The 23,966-nt window shown below is 39.6% G+C and overlaps 1 protein-coding gene across 2 annotated transcripts in view; it reads left to right on the top strand.

Moving 5' to 3' along the window:
- GRM8 (glutamate metabotropic receptor 8) overlaps positions 1-23,966 on the top strand; it is a 481,798-nt gene that overhangs the window by 381,773 nt on the left and 76,059 nt on the right. For both annotated transcript variants that reach the window (XM_038385376.2, XM_043495863.1), the window contains exon 8: positions 6,062-6,198. In XM_038385376.2, coding sequence (XP_038241304.1) covers positions 6,062-6,198 — 137 coding nt within the window. The remainder of the gene's footprint in view (positions 1-6,061; positions 6,199-23,966) is intronic.

The raw sequence follows: 23,966 nt of genomic DNA, 5'->3' as shown, positions 1-23,966 counted from the left end.
GACTCCCTCAGTTCTACCTAATTGTTGATAATTCTTTGCCATTTCTGTCCCTTAACCAAGTATAAAATGTTTTAACAACTCTTCTTTTTTCTTTGAGTTGATTTCATTTAACCCTTCTATTTTCTTCTGTCTTGTTGAAATGCGTATCAGTGACAAATAGTTCCTTTTAAATGTTAAAGATACTTCCTTCCCTTTTGTGATTTCTAAGTATTGTCAGTTCAAATATGAGCTTTTCCTTTGCTACTTCCCTAATCACATTTTAATTAATGTACATTAGACATTTTCTTTGTTGTTTTTAACAGTTAATTAAAAAGAGAAGCTATATAAAAATCCTTAGCACTCAAAATTGATTATATTATTAATCATAATAACTGATGATCCTATAAACTGCCACATTCTTCCAATATGGCTTAATTCTAACACATTTTTTAAGCTATAGTACATTCTGAGATTTTCTCTGTAGACAAGTCTATTGTCTATATTTGAATGCATCAAAAGGACTCAGTCCTGTAAGCTGATCTACCTGGGCAGACCCCCACAATGAAATTTCATTTTCAGTGGGACTTCCAGTGGAAAAAAGGATCCACCCACATGGATCAGCTTCCAGGATTAGGGTTTCAATAATGAGGCTTTTCTATATTAACGCTTACTCTAAGAAAATAGCTACAGTTTGATATGCTGGTATGATGAGAATGGCAAGGTGTTGAGATTTGATGAAATATTATGGAAATCGCTGTACTGAATCTGCTACAGGAGAGTTTGGAATTGTTGGTATGTGGCCCTGATTCAGCCTATCATCACAGCCATTTTTTTTTTAGCATTTACACCAACTTCCTGAAGCATTAAACATTTCTATATGAGGAATCCCAGGACTGTTGATAGAAATTAGCATTTTTCCTCTCTCAAAAAGCCAATTACATTTCTAAAAGGCTGACCATTGCACTAATTTTAGGATCCTTTACTGGGGAATCAATGCCTGTCAACCTGTCAATGCCGGTCAATAGAGTCAACCACTATCTCAGTATCTGCTTTTCTAGCTGTTCAGAGTTCTCCACACACAACACCACACACATTCATTTTCATTAAGGACTCTTTAATTCCTCTCAGATTCAATAATATGAACACCGAATGTGTTGCAGAATGTATGGTCATACATTATATTCAGCTAGCTATATCATGCTTGTGGATCTGTGATATTTTACACCTTCACTGACTTTATGTTTCATGTCTAAGGAATCTCTTGTGAAACAATTGTTTACCATAAAGAATCCTTCTTGCCAAAAGGTTTAAAAAAATCAAACACTTCTATAATATTAGCTTCCTTTTGCTCCCCTCTCTCATACATACACCTCATTTATGTTTTTTTTTTCCTGAATCAGTGTTGGCCTTGTTTAAACGACCTCAGTTTTGAAGGGTTCACCTCTGATTGGGGTCAGAAGGCCATTATTTAATACTGTTTAGCTAATAAGCTACTTTACCACAAAGAGTCATTTGCTGCTACCTAGGGTGAATGGGATTTTTCAGTACTAGATTATTACTTCAAATTATAATAAGGAAATATGACTTCAGCTTAATAAACGGTAATCTTCCCTTTATTTTGTGTTGAACTGTCTGATATGCATTGCCTTCAACTGGATGCAATCAGAACTACCTAGCTATGTGTCATGTTAAGAAAGATACTCCTCTTGTGCAAGTGGGAGGAGGTGGTTCTGAGTTCTAGCCCCACTGTGCTTGTAGAGCTCTGAGGACGTTAGGAGGCCACAGAATCCTTACAATATGTATTGTCATTCACAGAAACTCCCTTTAAAATGATGCTAAAAATTGAAAAATGCACACCTAAAAAGGACTATGTTAGTGACGTGCAAAGTTCAGGGGACTGGTTCAGATATCCAGCCCATCTACTTGTCCTTCTGTATGACTCTTTAGAGCTATATCATGATTGAACTACAGTCCTACAGAAGGGATGGTGCACCGCTGTACCCCTAGGGGGAGTATCGGGAAGTACTGAGGTTTCGCTGAGAAGAATGTAATTTGCTGCACTTCTTTGAGGGTGCAGCATAGTTACCCCACTCAGTTTCGGTTGGCCTTTTGGGGACACGGGTTAGAGTAATGTCTCCACATACTTCCCGACCACAACACGTCTTCCAGTCTTCTCTTGCTCCGGCCATCCTTCGCCATGCTTGTCCATATCTCTTTGTTAGGAAATCATCCCACCTCTTTGGAGGCCGACCACGTGGCTGTTTCTGTTCTCACAGATACCACTCAGATATAGCTGCAGTCCATTTGTTGTCGCTGAGTCAGGCCACATGTCCCAGCCACTGCATTTTGCTGAGCCTGCTTTCAACAACAACGTCTCGCACTCCAGACTGCTGCCTAATTATTTCACTGGGGATGTGATCGCGGAGCGAAATGTCCAAAAATGTTTGTTCCATCGCCTTCTGTGTGACAGACAGTTGATGTTCTTCAGTCTTTGTCAGCGACCATGTTTCACTGCCATATAATATCGCTGGAAGCATGGTCGAGTTAAAAAGATTTGCACGAGTTGTTTTGCTGATCTTTCCTTGGAGGATGTCCTTGATGTTATTGAATGTGCACCATCCAGCTTTTTTTCTGCTCGACAGTTCGCCTTTCTGATCATGACACATGTTGACTTCCTGGCCCAAATAAACATATTTATCAATCTCTTGGATCTGCTCTCCCCCAAGAGTTATTTGGGTTTTTGGCAGAACATCTGATCTCATGTATTTAATTTTTGACTGGTTCATTTTTAATCCAACTTGACTACTTTTCGCGTTCAGTTCTTTAAGCATTCTCTCAAGCTGGGCTGTATTTTTGGCTATCAGCACTATATCATCTGTGAACGTGAGATGGTTTAGTTGCTCGCCCTGATATTAATCCACCCTTTCAAGTCTGCTCGTTGAAAAACCAATTCAAGACAGGCTGTGAATAATTTTGGTGAAACTGTATCTCCTTGTTTTTCACCTTTCTCGATGGGGATTTGGAGGGGAGTATCGAGCAGCAATATGTCCGTGCTGCAGCCAGAGTTCGCTTCCTTTAGTAATATGATATATTTCACGCTGATGCCATATTCTGAAAGAGCTTCAAGAATGGCGTTAGTCTCTACGCTGTTGAAAGCCTTCTCGTAGTCCACAAAGGCAGTGCACAAAGGGAACTTGTATTCCCTTGAATGCTCTAGTAGTTGGTTTAGAGTGAAGATGTGGTCTATCATGCTGTAATTCCTTTGAAAGCCGGCCTGCTCTCTAGATTGCTGTTCATCCAGATTTCGTGACAGTCGATTTACTGTTATTTTAGTGAACAATTTATAGATATGCGAAAGCTGGCAGATCGGGTGATAGTTCTTTAGATTTTCTCGATCGCCTTTCTTATGCAGCAAAATGGTATTGGACTCTTTCCAGCCAGACTTCTGGATTTCCAGGTAGCAGCTGAACCTTTGGGCGAGAGCTTTCCAAAATTCCTGACTTCCCGCCTTAAGCAATTCTGCTGTCAGACCATTCTTGCCTGGAGCCTTCCCCTCTTTCATTTGATGGACTGCATGATGGACTTCACTGATGAGAACCGGGAGTATGTGTTCATTTGTTTAGTGAAGTGATGGCCTTGGGTTGTCTATACAGGATGCAAACAGCTGGGTATAGAAATCCCTGCAGATTGCCTCCACCTCTGTTCAGTCGGTTGCTCCGACTGATGTTCTTCAAAGCTGATAATGATGACCTTACAACTCCAGTTCCCATTTGCATTTTTTGAGACTTTTGTGATCTTCAGCAGCCTTTAGGAGCTTTTCAGTTCAAAATTTCTCAAACTTTTCCTACAACTTCATTCGTATGAGCTTGCAGAGAGGGGAGTACTCAAGCTTGTCACTGCCATTTCTTTTCATTTTCCTCCTCTTCTCCAATAAAGTCTTTGTATTATCCGAGATTCTTCTGCTAGCTCTTCTTGGTCTTTCATGCTCAGCTGATTTCACATACTGTTTCAGTCTCTTACTGAAATTCTCATAATCATCATTGCAGTCGTCCAGGAGGCTCCAATCTTCCCTAGAAATGTTTTCCTTCAGGATTGCCTCATCGAAAACTACCAGTTGGCGCCTTCTGTTTACCATATACAGCGCCCTTTTCTCCACCTTCACAGTGAACGTGAGTCTGGCTCTCAGTAGGCAATGATCGCTACCAATATTGAATAATGGCACTACTGATATATCCTGCACCATGCATCGTCTATCAATCAGAAAGTAATCAATTTTGTTTTTTGTCATCGCATTTGGTGCAATCCAGGTCCATCTTCTGTTGGCCTTCTTTCAGAACCAGGTGTTACCAATGAACATTCTCCTCGTCTCTGCCAATATAGCTAATCATTCTCCTTGCACGTTTCATTCTCCGATACCATACCTTCCTATGAACTTTTCACCCTCTCTCCCTCTTCCAACCTTTGCATTAAAATCTCCCATTACAATCGTATATGTGGAACTCTGAACGAGGGTTTCCTCCAGTTCCTGATAGAATCCTTCCACATCATCATCTTCTCATGCACTTGTGGGAGCATATATCTGGATGATTTTGAGGGTTCAATCGGAGGTAAAGCACTCCGATACGCAATGACTTCAAATGACATGAGACAATTTTCGAAGACCATTCCTTGTTTATGATGAATCCGACTCCTCCAACTGTCCTCCTTTTGCCTTCTCCTTTCCCTAGAATGTCATACTTCCATCCCTCCAGCTGACCTTCATCTCCTTCTTTCGTCATGTTTCGCAAACATCCAGCACATCGCAGGCTGATTTTGCCTTTTCCTCCATGAGATGGTTTATCGATTCCTCCCTCATCAGTGTTGTGCAGTTATAAGTGCACACTGAGAGAGTTATCCAGTTTCCTTTTGGCGACCTGTCACCTGAGATTATTTGCAGCCTCTCATCGTTCGAATGCCTCACTGCCTCCAGAGTGGGGATCAAGGAATGTGTAGAGAACTGAGACTTGGTTTTCCATGTTGTTTTAGCCATTGTTTTCAGCCACCAGAGCTTTGCAATATGGCAAAATTTTCACAAAACCAACCCAAGTCATTTCACACAAATAGGTCCACCAAAAGGCAACTCCCAGATGTGGATCTCCAAACTCATCCTCTGCTGAAGATATTCTAGCTAAGTCATGATTTGATACAGGCCCACAAAATCTTTTAACATTATACTATAGCAAGTAGCTATCCACTTCCACAAGTGGAATCCCACATTGCTTTCTTCCTCCAACACTTTGACTGTTCTCTCATTTTCTAATTTTCAGGGTGAAGGGAGTTGGAATTCACCATACCTTCAGTACACTACTCCTGACAATTGTAATTGCTGAGAAACTCTGAGCTTTATTTATCACTGAGTTACACCCATTCTATGCTGGTTTAACTCTATGCCAGTTGGCAATTGTCCCAAAGTGACTGTTCACTAGCTGAGACCCGCCAGAGTCCAGTAGCACTCCAGCAAAACCATTTGCTGCTGTTAGCGTGCCCCATATGATGGGCCTTGGGGTGTGTGGTGCAAGACCAGGCTATGCCAGCTTAGCTGAGAACTCCCCTATGTCTGTGGAACTCTAAGCTGACCAGACACAGCCTGACTATTGCCTGCACTTTTGTTACACTGTACTCATTCCTGAGGTGAAGTTTTGACCCCCATTGAAGTCAGTGTGAGTTTTGCCATTGACTTCAACAAGGCCAGGATTTTATCCCTGCTTCTTAAAGTAGCCATCTAATGTTAATCAGTGTTAAACATTTAACTGACATTTATCTTTGTAATTTGGTTTGATTAATTTTTACATAGGTTAGTTGGCACTGACGGACAGTTTATATTGTGATGCAAGTAATAACGTCGCACAATGGCCTTTCTCTACAAGCTTTTTAGGTTTATTATAATGCTGGCAACATTGCATGAAAACTTGCTTGATGTAATCATATCGTATTGTCTCATTTTTTCCAGAACATGTTCAAGAAAAAAAATAGAAGCTAAAGTAGAATTATGAGAATATTTTTGGAGGAACTTTATTTCAATTGTTGTTCAACTTTTTTGTAGGGAGTGCTGGAACGCCTGTTATTTTCAATGAAAATGGAGATGCACCTGGGCGCTATGATATATTTCAGTATCAAATGACCAACAAAAGTGCAGAATACAAAGTAATTGGTCACTGGACAAATCAACTTCACCTAACTGTAAGTAGCAGGCTGATTACATAGTTCTCATTAATGAGAAGTTAGAGCATTTGAGCTTTCATTTAAAAAACATATATTATTTTTTATAATTGGCAGCAGCAAGAAAATTCCCATTTTTCTCCTAAGCAAGGGAGCTAAAACAATATCTTGTATTTTAGCACAAATTTCCCCTTGTGTTCCTCTGTTCTGTTAAACTGTATTTTAGAATCTTCTCTATAGCCAGGTAAGGGTAATGGAAGTTTCTTCTTCATAAGTAGGCTATTACACAAAAAGATTGGATGTACACCACTCATGTCCTTGATGCAAATGGGTGCAATTTCCTTGAGGTCAAGGGGCAGATTTGTCCAGCAATCACTCCTGACTTCAGATCACCCACATGAAAGCGAAGTACAGGGCTACTGTGTTGCCAGACCAATAAAATGTTAATTTCTGAAAATAAAAAAGAGAGAAGCTGGAATGAAGTTATGGCTATATTTTTATACTGTTAATTTGGATTACACTTCAACAAGAACAATAAATATCCCAGATTCATGCATTATGGTGCCATGAAATGAAAATATATGTTTCTACTGTGGTAGCTGTTGTACATAGTGTTCATTTGGGCTGTGGGAACATTTCACATCAAAACCTGAAAGTGAGCAGTTTTACCAGATCCTGGGTTTTAGTATGAATCCACTCTTCAGGCTTTAGGGAACATCAAAGAAGACTTGAGATGACTGGGGATCCTCCTTCCCCTTCACAGAATGCTGTTCTCCTAATTATATCCACCCTCCCAATAGATACCAAATCCCTTCATACCCTTCATGAACTCTGCTTAATCCAGGTAGTCCCAAGACCATCCCTACCTGGTGGTCTGTGCTGGTGAAGAAAAGGCCAACAATCTTTTCCCGATTCAATCAGATCTTTTAGGAAATGGTTGGCTGGCTGTCTGGCCTGCTCCCCATCTAGCACATTTTTTGTTTGTTTGGGTTTTTTTGAATGGAAATCTAAGTCTAATCCATAAAATGCAGGTGAATTAGCAGCCAATCCTGTCCCTTCATTCACCATCAGTAGTTAAACTTGGAATTGCTCTTAAGATCCATTGCTGCTTCACTGAAGACACTTTACCTCACTCTGGAGTATATTTTCAGTAGAAAACACCATATCAAATGGGGAATCCCTGCAACAAGGGGTAGGGCCAGCTATGCACACCCCAAAGATGCAGATAGCTACAACCTAAAGGGAAGAGGCTGCTGTCCATGGAACACCATCTTTCCTTCAGAAAACAGCACAATGTAAGGAGGAGGGGAAATTATGATAGGAGGAGGGTGCTGAAATTCACCAGGTTCAGTGTAAACAAAAAAAAAAACTGACAGGTTTTGGTGTGAGGTTAGTTTGGAGTCTCTGTAGTACTTAATTTGTGCCAGGGCTCACCAGGGCTGAGCCCCAGCACCTCTAAACTTGACCGTTCATAGCCCCAGCACCTCTGGGCTTGCTGCATCAGTTATGAATGTAAAAAAATTGCTTGAGCTCCAGTACCTCTTTCATTACAAATTAAGCTCTGGGTCTCTGCAAACCTGAAACACAAAATGAAGTTCAGGAAGTGTGAACCTTGATGACTGGATCCACCCATTGGATCCTAATATCATGCAAACCTCAAAAAGCTGGTTTCACACAGCTCTGGTTTTCAGTATAACAGGCACATAAATAATAACAAAAACAAAGCTATAAGTATTTACAAATTATTGTTCCTTTGAGACTACTTTGCAGTAATTATCAAAGTGCTACCAATATAATAGCTTCCCCTTTTCAGCCACAGCTCTGATAAATCACCTTACCATATCTACTATTAAGTTTCTATTGCTGCTTGGCCAGACACCATTGGTTTATTTTTGGGGCCCAAATGGAAGCCTACAAATATGCAGCCTTTGACAACAGGTTATGTGCCTGTGTTATCTCCTTTCCGTAGTCTTCTATGAAAAGGAGAGTTCCTCTTTGAATCAGTCTGTTGAGTAGTGTAAGAGAAATCGGAGGCGTGAAAGAGAAGTGCTCAACAACTTAAAGAGAAATGTACTAGCCCAGGTCCTGAACACATGAGAACAAGAACTTGAAACTAAATTTGTGTTCCTTACAGTTTTGGAATAGATTCCATATTCCATGAAATGCTACAGTTTTGGTAGCATGTGAATAGCTTGTTGGTGAAGAGAAATATTTCTATTTAAATATTTACACTTTTCATAATTATGTGTGCTTTGTTCTTTTGATTTAGTTGTAACTGCATTCATGTTTTCTTCCAAAAAAAAAAGATGACTAAAGCTCCCATTCAGTCTTTTAGCTTTTCAGTCCTGTTGTTGCTGGTTGTTTGTTCTTTTCTGTATAGCACCTGTATGTCATTGTCATATGGTAATTATGATGGTGTGTGAAATATAAGATGAGGCTGGCAAGTACCAGGGAGTACTGAAAACACTGTTACAACTGAAAACACTGAATACAAGCACATCTGTGCCTGCTACAATCTTGTCCTCCCATCTTTTTCTCTCCTACTTCCTCTCCTATTTGATTTCTTATTCACCTGCCACATATTGTCTAAATTTTAGATTATAAATGCTCTGGGGCAGGGACTGTTTCCGTGTAATCATGTTTGCAAAGTGCCTAGTGCAATGGGTCCTATTTCCTGTTTGGATCCTTAGCCACTCGCACAATAGAAATAAATTAATTATTGATGATGATGATAGATTTTGTTTAGCTTCTATTTCCTTATTCACCAAGCTTAGTTCATGTGTGCATGTTATTTTATCTACTGATTACCTATTGTAACAAAATTGTATATTTCTTTCACTAGACAACATTTATTGGGCACTGGGTAACCTTTACTGATAATTACCAGCACTGTTCATCATCACACTGCAAACCATATTATGGTCTTTGATCCCCAGTGGAATTTCCATTGATGGCAATGGGTGTATCAAAGGCAATATACTGGTGTATATTAGATAGATAATAGACCAACTTTTTACATTACTGACCTACAAAGGACAGGCCTTTCTATTTCAATATCTTTCTCACCGTCCAGAGTGGATACCTTCCTTTTAAAGAAGCTACATTACATACCCAGCTGTTAAATGACTGCAATTTTTAATGAATATTAACCAAATATCATCTATAATACCTAACACTAATTTTTTTCATCAGTAGATTTCAAAGTGCTTTACAAAGGAGGTAAGTACAGTATCATCATCCCCATTTTACAGAGGGAATACTGCCCAAGGGGACCCAGCAGGCCAGAAACTGGAACTCAGGTCCCTGCTGTGCCACTCTGATGCTACACTTCTGTTCATATGTCTGTTCCAGCTTCTGCCGACATTTTCATTTCAAACTGCTTCATAAGCTAATACACTTTTCTCATAAATCTACTTTATTCAGTAAATGCCATACTTCAGTAAACTATATTTTTTTGAGCAGGATAGTGAAACTTCATAAAAGTTTTGTGTCTATTCTTAGGGTTTTCTCTGTGAACAATCAATAGCCACTGTTAAGTTTAGCTAAGGATTAGTACATTTCTCTGTTGTGGAGTATTGAACTAGAAATTTTTTTCAGGATTGTCCCCGATATTTTTTCTATCAGATTTTGGCTGCAGTGCATCAGACTACTCTCTTTCTGGTCCTGACTCTAAGCTGACCTTCAGGATTTGTATGCTGGGAACTTTGGTTCTTCAAAAGTTTTCACTGGCTCCTCAGGGTCTCGTGGGCAATTTGTCCCTCTTTTTGTGTGATATTGGCTTTCCCATGGTGCAGAAAATACTAATACTAGTATTTAGGTAGAGTAGTTAGATAAAGACTCTATATCTGAATCCCTAAAGGTTTGTTTGTCAGCAGACTTGACTGGCTTCAGAGCTCCTTCTAGCTATGATACGGGTTTCTTCCTTTAATCCTCAGCTTTCCTTCAGGCTGACTGACCTTTCAGATTCCCTCTGCAGCAGCTATAGCTTCCAGAATCAGGGTTTATGATTACTGCTCAACACTGAACCAACAAAAATAAACACTTTAACCTGACAATGCTAATATGGAAGCAAAGCATCTAGCAAACACAATATAGAAGTCAAAATATAAAAAAAAACATAGTTAGCTCCTATATGTACACTTTAACACAAGAACAGAATTTTGTTTGGCTTAGAGACATCAGACACTTGACCTTTACCAGACCAATCTGAATGCAGATGCTTAAAGCTGTCAAATGAATATCACAAACCTGAAGAGCCTGATTCTCATTCACAATAAGGCCATGTTTTACCGCTCTGGCAGTGTACATTTACACCCACTTTAAAATCCCTTTACACTCCCAGACTGCTGTAAAAGGGACTCAGTATAAATAATAATCAGGTGCAAAGCGTTTGATTTTTATATTATGATGGCAGAAATTTAGGGCTATTATAAAGTATGATCCTTGACAATAAGTTAAGTGCCTGTTTGTGATTTCCATTTCTTTATTACTAGTAGCAGACAAGGTATTTCAGAGCAAACATTGAAAGAAATAATACTTGCATAAAAAAGGTACTTATATTCATAACAAATAAGAAACATATAAAGGATGGGAATTTTATTTCCACCAAAAAATCATGTTTCATTCATTTAGCTACAGTACTCTGCATACCAGGTCACATGTAGTACTTCCCAATAAATGTGTGGGTTTAGCAAATTTGAGCCCTCAGCCATGTAATCTCCACAGGAGGAAAGCTGTTAAAAACAAGCTAGCAGTCCTTGGCATTTATGAATTGACAAATGTACTTCCTTCTATGATTAATAATGAATCCCCTTTTAGAACTTGGGTCACTTAGTAGTATGTGTTGTAACATGAGTGCTAGTTAGAAATGTTTACTGACTGCTTCTCTCAACTGCAGTAACTAGACAAATTCCTGAGCCAGGAAGATCAGATTCAAATCTGAACTTGAAGTTGGTCATGTTGAGCTCTGGGGCTTTGGTTTGACCCAGAATTTAGAACAGCTAATATCTGGGGCTTGGTTGAGGCTATGAAAAGCTGAAACAAAGGCACACTGGAATTATCACCCTCTTTGAGAAGCAAGACAAGAAGACATCTAAACACAATACAACTTTTCAGTGAAACACAAGGAGGTTTATGAAAAACTGTACTTAACATTAGATTTCTTCCCTCCTACACTGAATAGAAGTTGGAAGAAAAAAAAGCATCACAGATTTACAAGATTGTTTTAGCAGTAAGAAGAAGCCTGGTCACTCAGATTAACAGAGACCGTATACAAGAATGTTAAGTGACTTGTTTATGGCTTTTATTCTGTGGCTGCATCTTCATTTGCAGTGCTTTTTAGCTAAGAAAGGGTTAAATTAAACCTTTGTGAATATGAAGATCTAGCAGAGATAGTCATAATCATAAGAAGACAGTGCTGACCTTAAGCACAAGCTTTGGTGAAGAGTTGAACACTGGAAATCCTAGAGAGCAGACAGAACTTACCTTCTGGCAGCAGTGTCACAAGAGGAGGTGTGTCATTGCTCAGTCTCTGTCCCGTGGCTAGAGGCATCACAAATTATAAGCCTAACCCTGTAGGAGAGGATCAGAATTGAGATCCCTCAATTTTTATGAGTCAGAATTAAAAGTATACTGACTTCCTATCTACCTGCAGCAAAAGCAAATGATATGAGATGGTCATGATGTTTGCTCTACCTGTAGTAAACATGATTCAGGACTTGCTCTAGGCCATTACATTTCATTAAAGGACCCAAAGAATCTATTTTCCTCTGATGGCTAATATAAATTTGATTTTATAGAACATTGCTGAATCCAAACTCGAAGTATAGCAGTGGAAAAATTTAAAAAACAAAACAAGAATTCCTAGTAGGAGCACCTAACAGAAGATAAAAAAAAGTTGGACCACTCATCATCTTCCTAATATATTTTATTATATGGTGACCAGGGTAGTTGATGGGTGTGCTTTTGCATGCAAATAATCTCATAGCAATACAGTTCAGCCTTGCTTTCCAACAATGCAAATAATCATGACGTTGGTCAGGAAGTCTTAAGAATAATACTGAATGGATGGACAAAGAAGTGAATTTTCTCTGCTGTTCCTGAAAAAGTTCCATTGACTTTCTCTGTAGTATATGGTAGCTCAAAGCCAGGCAGGAAAAGACCATTAGATAATGTTGGGGAGAGTTGCTAGGCTCCACTAAAATAGACCTGGGTGTTCAATAGAATTGACAGATGAGTATGACTCATGTTCTCCTTCACTAAAAGTCTGAATACATCAGGGAGCCTCTTCGCAGGAAGTGCAGATGCCAGACTTAACAGCCCAATCAATAACAGCAGACAATGAATGTAGTCTGTGGGCCAGTCTGTGAAATAGGTAGGTTGGGCCAAAAAGAGATTATTTTTAAAAGTAGCACTTCTGTGATTGTCTAATTAGGAAAAAAGCGGGAAAATGGAATATAGATGTAGAAAAGACATCAGTTGGTTTGGAGAAGTACTTCTATTAGATTAGGAAGCATATGGTACATTACTGAACACCTGAACAGACCTTTGATTCAGGGTTCAATGAATAGAAAGATACATAAAAAGAACATCATATCTTCTCCTCTAAAGCTTACTGTGTGACAGAATTAATAGTCTTTTTTTTCCCCAATGAAATAGAAGTCAGGGCTTCCATGAAATGCTATGTACAGGGGAAACAAAGTGAGACGCAGAGGAAATGCCCTGAACTTGGATAACCATTTGTTCATCATTAGAAAGATGCCAGATTGCCAATAAAACTGCCTCTGCTCAAGAGCTAAGACAAATAGAGATTTTTCCCACCTTGTCCGGGTCAGTGAAAGTCAGGTTTCTCCAATGAAGTATGGGGTTGCTTACACAGTAAAACACTGGGAAGTGTGATGAAAAACTTGACTATGAATTTGTCATAAGCCTCTTGCTTCAGCAGTAAGTATTCTATCACACAGGAACAATTATGCTTTGAAAGAACTACACTTTAAATAGCCATAGCATGAGGGATTGCAGATTATTTTTATGTACTTCTGATCATTTCAAGAAATATAAAGAGCCACTATGACGTATGATAAATTAAATAATCTTATTCAGTTTTAAAATAAGTAATTCCTCTTTCACAATCAAGGCCACTGTACAATGATAGAGCAACTAAGAGCCATCGAGTGTTGGGTAAATTGCTCTATGGAACTTGTCAATGTGATTATATTTGACACAGAGAAACATCTATTCAGGTATAACAAGTAGTTCAGTGAATGTGTTGCCATCAGTATGTATGCAGCAAATTGTGAGGCAGTGTGGAACCTGGGGCAAAAAGTAGGCTAAGGCCACCAGCATTGATTGGTTGTTTTTGTCACTGAAAATTAAACTGTACTTTAAATCTGGAGGTATAATGTTTATTGTTAACAGCCAGGGTAGTTGATTAAATTACCTTTAATTTTTGTGCATTTGCTTTACATAACTGAACTCTACTACTAAATGAAAAATCATTAAATTAAAGAAAACATTCTGGAATAGAATTTTCAGGGGATAGAGTCTTGTAAAAGAGAACCACCATCATGTGGCAGCTCATTTATTAATTCATATGTGTTTCTGTTTACTTTGTCATACTTTCTGTCCTGACTTGTTATGTCCTTCACAAAAGTATTAACTAATTTATAGCACAAAATATTGTTAATGTTTGTATATTTATATAGCGTTTTTCATCCAGATCAATCTCAAAGCAAATTTTATTAACTGATATGCAAAGTAATCCCTTTGTGCATTTCTGGAAACCACCCAACATTGGGAAAAATAGAGTTACTAACTAACAGTTTATACACCATTACAGTTTAGAGTAGGAAGTGAAGACAGAATACCAAATTGCACTGAAACTCTAGCTCAATTTAGGAAAGTGTTTTTAGGAAGTGTTCTGAGGTCACTGGGGTATAGGGAAATAGGGGATGGTATAGAACTATGGGGCAATTTGGGGTGTGGTTACAGCTATACGTGGCTGACACTTAGTTCTGCCGTGCTGAAGTCAACACAGGGAATTCTATATTTGACCTGGTCCTAACAGATAAACATGAACTGATCAAAAAGAAAAGGAGTACTTGTGGCACCTTAGAGACTAACAAATTTATTTGAGCATCCTGATTTCTTGAAATTAGTCTCTAAGGTGCCACAAGTACTCCTTTTCTTTTTGCGAATACAGACTAACACGGCTGCTACTCTGATGAACTGATCACATGATTAAAAATTAATAGTAGCTTGTATACAAGTGCTCATGGATCAATTTATAATGTGCAAGCAGAATAAAGTCCAGACCAGTTTTATACATACTTGGTACTTTAATAGCGCCAGTTTCATAAAGTTGAAGACAATTATGAGACAAATCAGCTGTGAAGAAGAATTTAATCAGAAAAATGTGAATGATAATTGGGAATCATTTAAGAACACCTTATTAGATTCCCAGAACCCCACAATCTTACAATTGAGGAAGAGCCCTTGTGGTGGTTAAAACAACAACAACAACAACAACAAAAGACCTGATTTAGAGGGAAGTGAAGGCAGTTTGTAAAAAATAATATATATAACAAACAGAAGAAAGGGGAAGTAATGATAGTAATGAATATAAATCAGATGTTAGAAAATGTAGATTATTCATAAGGAAGCCAAGGGACATAAGGAGAAATCCATGACCAGAAGACTTAAAGACAATAAGAAGTTTTTAAAAATACATTAGGAACAAAAAGAATCCTGACCATGATATCTATCCACTACTAGATGGAAATGGTAGAATTATCAATAATAATGCAAAAAGGGCAGAACTGTTCAATACATATTTCTGTTCTGTATTTGGGGGAAAACATATTATATAGTCTCATCATATGCTAGTGATAACACTCTGTTCATTCCACAAGGTTAAACAGGAGCTACTAAAGTTAGATATGTTTAAATCAGCAAGTCCAGATAAGTTGCATCAAAGAATTTTTTAAAAGCTGGCTGAGGAACTGGCTTGACTGTTAATGTTGCTTTTCAGTAAGTCTTGGAGCACTAGGGAAGTTCCAGAAGACTGGAATAAAACTATTGTTGTGCCAATTTTAAAAAGGGTAAATGGGATGATCGGGGTAGTTATAGGCCTGTCAGCCTGACATCAATCCCAGGCAAGAATAATGGAGCAACAATACAGGACTTGATTAATAAAGAACTAAAGAAGGATAATGGAATTAATACAAATCAACCTGGGTTTATGGAAAATAGATCCACTCAAACTAACTTGGTATTTTTTTTATGAGATCACAAATTTGATTGGTAAAGGTAATAGTGTTGTCATAATATACTTAGACTTTCATAAGGCATTTAGGTGGTACCACACAATATTTCCATAAATAATCTAGAACAATATAACATTAACATGGAATACATTAAATAGATTAAAAACTATCTAACTGATAGGTCTTAAAATGTAACTGTGATTGAGGAATCATCATCAACCCCTCAGGGACTGGATCTTGGGTCTACACCATTTAACACTTTTTCTATGACCTGGAAGAAAACATAAAATCATCACTGATAAAGTTTGCAGATGACATAAAAACTGGGGGAGTGATAAGTAATGAAGAGGACAGGTCACTGATTCAAGCAATCTGGATCGCTTGGTAAACTGGGTGCAAGCAAACATGCATGTTAATTTGGCCAATAGTAAATGCATACATTTTATCATTACTGTATATATCTAGGAATAAAGAACATACTTACGGGATGGACAACTCTAGCCTGGGAAGCAGTGACTCTGAAAAAGATTTGAGGGTCATGGTAGATAATCAGCTGAACATGAGCTCCCAGTGTAACACAGTGGCCAAAAGAACTAATCACAGGTTTCAGAGTAGCAGCCGTGTTAGTCTGTATTTGCAAAAAGAAAAGGAGTACTTGTGGCACCTTAGAGACTAACAAATTTATTAGAGCATAAGCTTTCGTGAGCTACAGCTCACTTTATCGGATGCATTTGGTGGAAAAAACAGAGGAGAGATTTATATACACACACACACAGAGAACATGAAACAATGGGTTTATCATACATACTGTAAGGAGAGTGATCACTTAAGATAAGCCATCACAAGCAGCAGGGGGGGGAAAGGAGGAAAACCTTTCATGGTGACAAGCAAGGTAGGCTAATTCCCCACAGTATGCCAACATTTTTATGGCTGACTTAGAACAACGCTTCCTCAGCTCTCGTCCCCTAATGCCCCTACTCTACTTGCGCTACATTGATGACATCTTCATCATCTGGACCCATGGAAAAGAAGCTCTTGAGGAATTCCACCATGATTTCAACAATTTCCATCCCACCATCAACCTCAGCCTGGACCAGTCCACACAAGAGATCCACTTCCTGGACACTACGGTGCTAATAAGCGATGGTCACAGAAACACCACCCTATATCGGAAACCTACTGACTGCTATTCCTACCTACATGCCTCTAGCTTTCATCCAGATCATACCACTCGATCCATTGTCTACAGCCAAGCGCTACGATATAACCGCATTTGCTCCAACCCCTCAGACAGAGACAAACACCTACAAGATCTCTATCATGCATTCCTACAACTACAATACTCACCTGCTGAAGTGAAGAAACAGATTGACAGAGCCAGAAGAGTACCCAGAAGTCACCTACTACAGGACAGGCCCAACAAAGAAAACAACAGAACGCCACTAGCCATCACCTTCAGCCCCCAACTAAAACCTCTCCAACGCATCATCAAGTATCTACAACCTATCCTGAAGGACGACCCATCACTCTCACAGATCTTGGGAGACAGACCAGTCCTTGCTTACAGACAGCCCCCCAATCTGAAGCAAATACTCACCAGCAACCACACACCACACAACAGAACCACTAACCCAGGAACCTATCCTTGCAACAAAGCCCGTTGCCAACTCTGTCCACATATCTATTCAGGGGATACCATCATAGGGCCTAATCACATCAGCCACACTATCAGAGGCTCGTTCACCTGCGCATCTACCAATGTGATATATGCCATCATGTGCCAGCAATGCCCCTCTGCCATGTACTTTGGCCAAACTGGACAGTCTCTATGTAAAAGAATGAATGGACACAAATCAGACGTCAAGAATTATAACATTCAAAAACCAGTTGGAGAACACCTCAATCTCTCTGGTCACTCGATCACAGACCTAAGAGTGGCCATACTTCAACAAAAAAGCTTCAAAAACAGAATCCAACGAGAGACTGCTGAATTGGAATTAATTTGCAAACTGGATACAATTAATTTAGGCTTGAATAGAGACTGGGAATGGATGAGTCATTACACAAAGTAAAACTATTTCCCCATGGTATTTCTCCCTCCCACCCCACCCCCCACTGTTCCTCTGATATTCTTGTTAACTGCTGGAATTAGCCTACCTTGCTTGTCACCATGAAAGGTTTTCCTCCTTTCCCCCCTCCGCTGCTGGTGATGGCTTATCTTAAGTGATCACTCTCCTTACAGTGTGTATGATAAACCCATTGTTTCATGTTCTCTCTGTGTGTGTATATAAATTTCTCCTCTGTTTTTTCCACCAAATGCATCCGATGAAGTGAGCTGTAGCTCACGAAAGCTTATGCTCTAATAAATTTGTTAGTCTCTAAGGTGCCACAAGTACTCCTTTTCTTTTTGCAAAAGAACTAATGTGATCCTGGAATGCATAAATAGGGGAATCTTGAGTAGGAGAAGAGAGATTATTTGACTTCTGTATTTGGTTCTGTGACAGCTACTGGAATACTGTGTCCAGTTTTTGTGCCCTCAATTCAAGATGGATGTTGATAAACTGGAAAGGGTTCAGAGGAGAGCCATGTGAATGATTAAAGGATTGGAAAACATGCCTTATAGCGATAAACTAAAAGGGTTCTATCTATTTAACTTTACAAAGAGGTTTAAGGGATAATGTGATAGGGGCCTTCGGTGACTGGGTGGCCTAGTGGCTATACCATTGGTCAGAGGGGTTGGAGGGGGACCTGGACCCTCCCCAGGGCCCTGTGTAGTTCAAACCCTTAACAGGAGAGATGGGTCTGCCTCTTGGCCGGGGGTGTGTGTTCAAGACCCATTTCCTTGGGCTACATCCAATTAAAATCTCTTTAATCTGGGTCCTGGCCCCGCTAATTCAATTACCCTGCAGTTGGGGCATACCTGCAGGCTCCCCTTGGCAGGGGAAGGCTTATTTGCCACCAGTGGCTGTGTTGGCTTCAGGGAGGCAAACAGAGAGCTCCTGCTGCCTTGCCAGTCAGCCCTCAATTGAGCCACCCTCCCTTCTTTTCTCCCCGCTCCAGGCCTAGCATCCACTGTATGTATACCGGGATGGGGCTAGCTGAGCGCACAGGTTTTCTCTAACCCCTGTTGTGCTCCTTCACAGATGACTTGATTACTATCAATAAGTACCTACATGGGGAACAAATATTTAATAATGGGCTCTTCAATCTAGCAGAGAAAAATATAACATGATCCAATGGCTCAAAGTTCAAGCTGGATTAATTGAAACTGGAAATAAGGCATAAATATTTAATGGCGAGAGTAATTAAACATTTGAACAATTTACTAAGGGTTGTGGGTATATTCTCAATCACTGACCATTTTTAAATCAACACAGTATGTTCTACTAAAAACTCTAGGAATTATTTTGGGACAGTTCTATTGCCTGTGTCATACAAGAAGTCAGACTAGATGTCACAATGGTCCCTTCTGGCCTTGGAATCTATGAATCTCTCCAGATTAGTATTTGAATGATAGTGAAGTTGAAGCTCAGTCTGGATATGAGGGAGGCGATGTTCGTGGAGGAAGCATTTGACATGGCTGTTACAGTAGAGAAGATTAATGCCTTCAATATTGAGGCTGTTTTCCATTCTTTCCCCTATGCATTCACTAACTTGCAGTACACCTAATGCCACTTCAGAGGGTTTCAGAAGTGAAATGTGCCTTTTAAGTCTGTTCCTTGCAAGATGCATAAGATCTTTACATTCAGACACAGAATTCACCATGGTAACCGATGCCTTTATTACCTCCAGATTGGATTTTACTCCTTCATGTGGGACAATATATGAAGCCGACTTAATTATTTCCCAAACTGAAATGTGTCCAAGACATACATGTTGATGCATTTCCCCTCATTTGTGGGTGGGTTGTAGGTATACAGCTTACCCCATTAGGGGTAAAACCATGTCTACAATCTGGGGCCCTTCTCATTTGCTTTGAGCCCTTCCTTTGCTTTCCCTCACAGTAGCACTTTCCCTCTGGCCAACTGGGATGAATCCAGCGTCTCTGCTTTTGATATCTCTGATGCTGTATAATGGCTGGGAAATCTTGAGGAATGATGTGATCATCAGCAATCACCTCTTATTTTCCCCCCTGGAAAACAAAATTTTCAACCTCTGTGATATATCTGGTCTCTAGTGTCCCAGCAGTCAGATCCTGAAACCTTTTAACTGGGAGTCTCCAATGTGACATCAGAATGTATTACTTTTACTACTGTTTCTCTTTATTTAATTTTTATTGCAGCTCAAAATGTTGTATGCTTTGAGTCTTCTCTACTTTTTTGTTCATGTTGGTCTTTTATCCCTAGCAAAAAGATATTTCTTCTAGAAAATCTTCTTGACAGTATTTTCTCTAGCTTAAATTTGTTTCTCTTGCTTGTTTTGTTTGTTCACAGCTCACTAAGTCCCAGTGTAGAATTTTCAAATTATGTATTGACTCTTCATATAAGTGGCAAAACAGACCTGAAAACAAGCTCTTCCTTTGCAGCTAGAAATCTCAAAATACAAACAAACATTTGTCTCACAGTTCTGAGCCAGTTCAGGTTTTCAGATGTTTGAATCCAGTTTGTTCACCCAGCCCTGGAATCATGTTTAAAACGCCAATATGATTTTCTTTTGTCTATGTAGAACTGACATATCAGGAGCTAATTACAGTAGGAAGGTCTGACTTTTCCCTAAAAAGAACTGGCATGCAGTTAAAAAAAGAAATATGACTTTTATTATAGTGACAGCTGATAGCACCTTAAAGTAATATCAATATATAAATCTCTAGATTTAGCATGGTGAAATGTTTCAAGTTCATAGAATCATAATAATAGAATATCAGGATTGGAAGGGACTTCAGGAGTCATCTAGTCCAACCCCCTTCTCAAAGCAGGACCAATCCCCAATTTTTGTCCCAGATCCCTAAATGGCCCCCTCAAGGATTGAACTCACAACCCTGACTTTAGCAGGCCAAACCACTGAGCTATCCTTTCCCCCCCCCCCCAAAAAAAATTTCCCCTCTTTTCTTTTTGCCCCAGATCCCTAGATGGCCCCCTCAAAGATTGAACATGGAAAAGCATACTATATAAATAAACAGCTCAATTCCCTCCTTTGACTCCACCCCATCCCCCCCTCAAAAAAAAGTAAAAAAAAAGAAAGATGGTATAGTAGCTGGTTAGTTCAATTGGTGGTGAAAATTAAGTATTAATGTGCTGTAGCCTTCTCCTTTTAAACATCTGAAAATGATCTGGGTCTCTCTGTTCTATTTAGGTTCTCCTACCATGTCTATCACTGTGGGATATGGTGGGGATGTTATGAGCCTTAATTCACTAATGTTTGAAAAGTATCTTAAGATGCTTGCATGGAAGGTACAATAGAAATGCAAAGAATAATTAAAGTTAGCTGCATTTCCCCAACACAAATTTGCCACCAATTTTAATATGAATTACAAGAAATGAATATGAATTCTCAAGAAAATCCAAGAAGCATAGGTGCTGGAACTAGGGGTGCTGGGGGTGCTGCCACACTCCCTGGTTTGGAGTGGTTTCCATTATATACGGGGTTTACAGTGTGGTTCAATGGCTCTCACACCCCCACTATGCAAATTGTTCCAGCGCCCCTGCCCAGAAGTATAATAGAAAAGATGCGGTGATTCTTGCAATTACTCTCTATGATTCATTTGTGGTCATATATTTTCTTCGAGAATACTCCATGGGAAATGTGTTATGTACCAAGTTAAAGTCTCTTGAGAGCAACTTGAGTAGGATACTTCTGGGGCATAAAAACTTTAAGTAGAAGAGGGTAATTTTTTTTATTTCCCTTGAAAGTGAAGAGCCTCTCTCCGGCTCTAGGTGCTTTTATGGCAATTAAAATTTACAACTACACAAATATAAATCATACACAAACACAGAAAAATGCATCCTGGAATGCCATAAAAATCCACAGTAATACTATCTGCAGCAATATCAGTAACCCCTTATCTGACATCCAATCAGACTACATTGCACCCTGCTCTTTCCCCATAAGCCTGAGGGGAAAAGATTATCCTTGCAGCCTCCCTTTGTGGTTTACAAATCTGGCCTCTGGCTTCTGGCAGACTGAAGAAGGGAATGCACTCCAAAAGTGAGGATCTGTCCCAGAAAATGATTTATTACCAGCGCCTACCTTTTAAACCAAGAGAGTGTTAGTTCAAGTGCTTTTGTTGCTCACTTAGCTGTTTCTCTCTGACATGAGGAGAGAAACAGGCTCTTATGTAATCAGGTCCCAAGCCATTCAGTTTAAAACCAATAATTTCTACCTGGGAGCTAATAGGCAGATAGTGCAGATTATGGTGCAGTGATATGATGCGCTCCCATGTAAAATGACAGGTTTCAGAGTAGCAGCCGTGTTAGTCTGTATTCGCAAAAAGAAAAGGAGGACTTGTGGCACCTTAGAGACTAACAAATTTATTAGAGCATAAGCTTTCGTGAGCTACAGCTCACTTCATCGGATGCATCCGATGAAGTGAGCTGTAGCTCACGAAAGCTTATGCTCTAATAAATTTGTTAGTCTCTAAGGTGTCACAAGTCCTCCTTTTCTTTTTCCCATGTAAAATGTCCATGATGTGTCCCACTTTATAAGTATGCAGCTACCATGAGTTTCATTGCTTACGATTGCAGGACTGGGCCCTGGGAGTGAAATCCTGCTCCACGGCACTTAATAGCAAATTCCATTGACTTCAGTAGGGCCAGGATTCCACCGTAAGCATTCAGGGGATGAGAGATATACATCCACCGACTCACATTAATTCCTTTCTGTTCACTACATTTTCTTCCTCCACTCTAGTCTCCCTTTTAACTCCAGTTTTCTTCTTTCATCAAAATCATTTCTTATTGTGAACATAAGATAAGCAGCACTCCAATATAGCTTTATTAATCCTAGTGGATACTGAGTGCAAGGGAAGTGGAGAGGATAAGAGTCTTTCTGATGAGAACAGAAGCTAATATGCTGTGTACAGTGTTTTTTGGTTTCTGGTGTTTATTTTTTGAGAAATCGTTGCTCATGTTTTAAGAGTTTAAATAATTGGTTTATTTGAATTATGAAAGCTTCATGTCACCAACAATGTATTTCCAGTGATCACAGAAAAAATTTAATGCATGGTTCTTAGGGCTTTCCAGCCTGCCACGCACATAATTATCAAACCTGCAAATATTTGACATTTGCTGGGTTTCTGTGTCTATTTTATGAAGCCCCATTCTCAAATGCTTTCTTCAGTGTGAAGTTATCAGATTAATCAGGTTTCACTACAAATGTACAAGCCATAACTCTGGAAATGTTCACTCCAAACTTGGCCAAGGTTTGCCAGAAGTTCCAGCGAGAACTAGGTAATGTACTTCCCTGCTTTCTTTTCTCCAGACTCTTCCTGCCAGTTTATGCTGAAGCAGTGGGGAAATTACTTTACATCACCAAAATCCAGCTTGAATACCAAGAAGCAGCAGAAAACAAACTTCAAAGTAACCTCTCAAGGGGTCAAAATATGAATAAAATAAAATAAAAAAGTAATATAAGCCTCATTCACCTGGGGTCTTCTCCTGGTGGTTCTCTATCTAGGCATCTCACCCCTTCCCCTTAATTTCTCTGGTGGTTACCCTCTCCTATTTGTTCACTCTCCTTAGTAGTTACTTACCCTTCTTTGCCTTCTTGGTAGCTGTTCTCATCTTTGGCAACACCTATCTTCTTGATAGCAGTTTTGACCTCCTTTTCCCTTTCCCTGGCCACTCCTCCTCCTTCTCTCCTTTTTTCTCTATGCCATTTTCTGCCTGATCCTAATATTTCTTCAATCCTTCTCCTACCACTTTGATCCACCTATGAGCATTGGGGAAACTGAAACCAATCCACATCCCTGTTGATCACAGGAAGAAGAGCAGGCAGTGGTTAGGGCACTATCAAAGGATGTAGGAGACCCAAGTTCAAGTACTTCCGCCACCACAGACTTCCTTGCACTAGTCACCTAGCCTCTCTGCCTCAATTCCCCATTTTTAAAATTGGTATAATAGGATTGTCCTATTGTGTTGCAAGGATAAATACATAAAAGATTCTGGTCACCTCATCTCAAAAAAGATATATTAGAAAAGATATATTGGAAAAGGAGGACAGAGAAGGACAATAAAAACGATTAGATGTATTGCATACCTTCCATAGATAAAGAAATTAAAAAGACTAGAACTGTTCAGCTTGTAAGAGAGATTACTATGGAGGGATATGATAGACATCTGTAGGCAGCAGTGAAAGTGAGCTGATATGGTCCACAGCCAACTGTAACAGCAGGGCCGCTAATTGGGAGAGGGGAGAAGGGGGCAAAAGGGGCAACTTCCCAAGGCCCTAGCAATTTAAAAGGGCCCAGGGCTTCTGGCAGCAGCCAGAGCCCCTGGCCCTTTAAATCACCACCAGAGCCCTGGAGCTACCACTACCATGGGGCTCCAGCAGTGATTCAATGGGCCAGGGGCTCCTGGCTGTTGCTACCAT

The sequence above is a fragment of the Dermochelys coriacea genome, chromosome 1 (genome assembly GCF_009764565.3).
Source record: "Dermochelys coriacea isolate rDerCor1 chromosome 1, rDerCor1.pri.v4, whole genome shotgun sequence".
Classification (NCBI taxonomy): Eukaryota; Metazoa; Chordata; order Testudines; family Dermochelyidae; genus Dermochelys; species Dermochelys coriacea.
The sequence above is the reverse complement of the archived record's forward strand: the minus strand, read 5'-3'. Positions and strand labels throughout refer to the sequence as shown.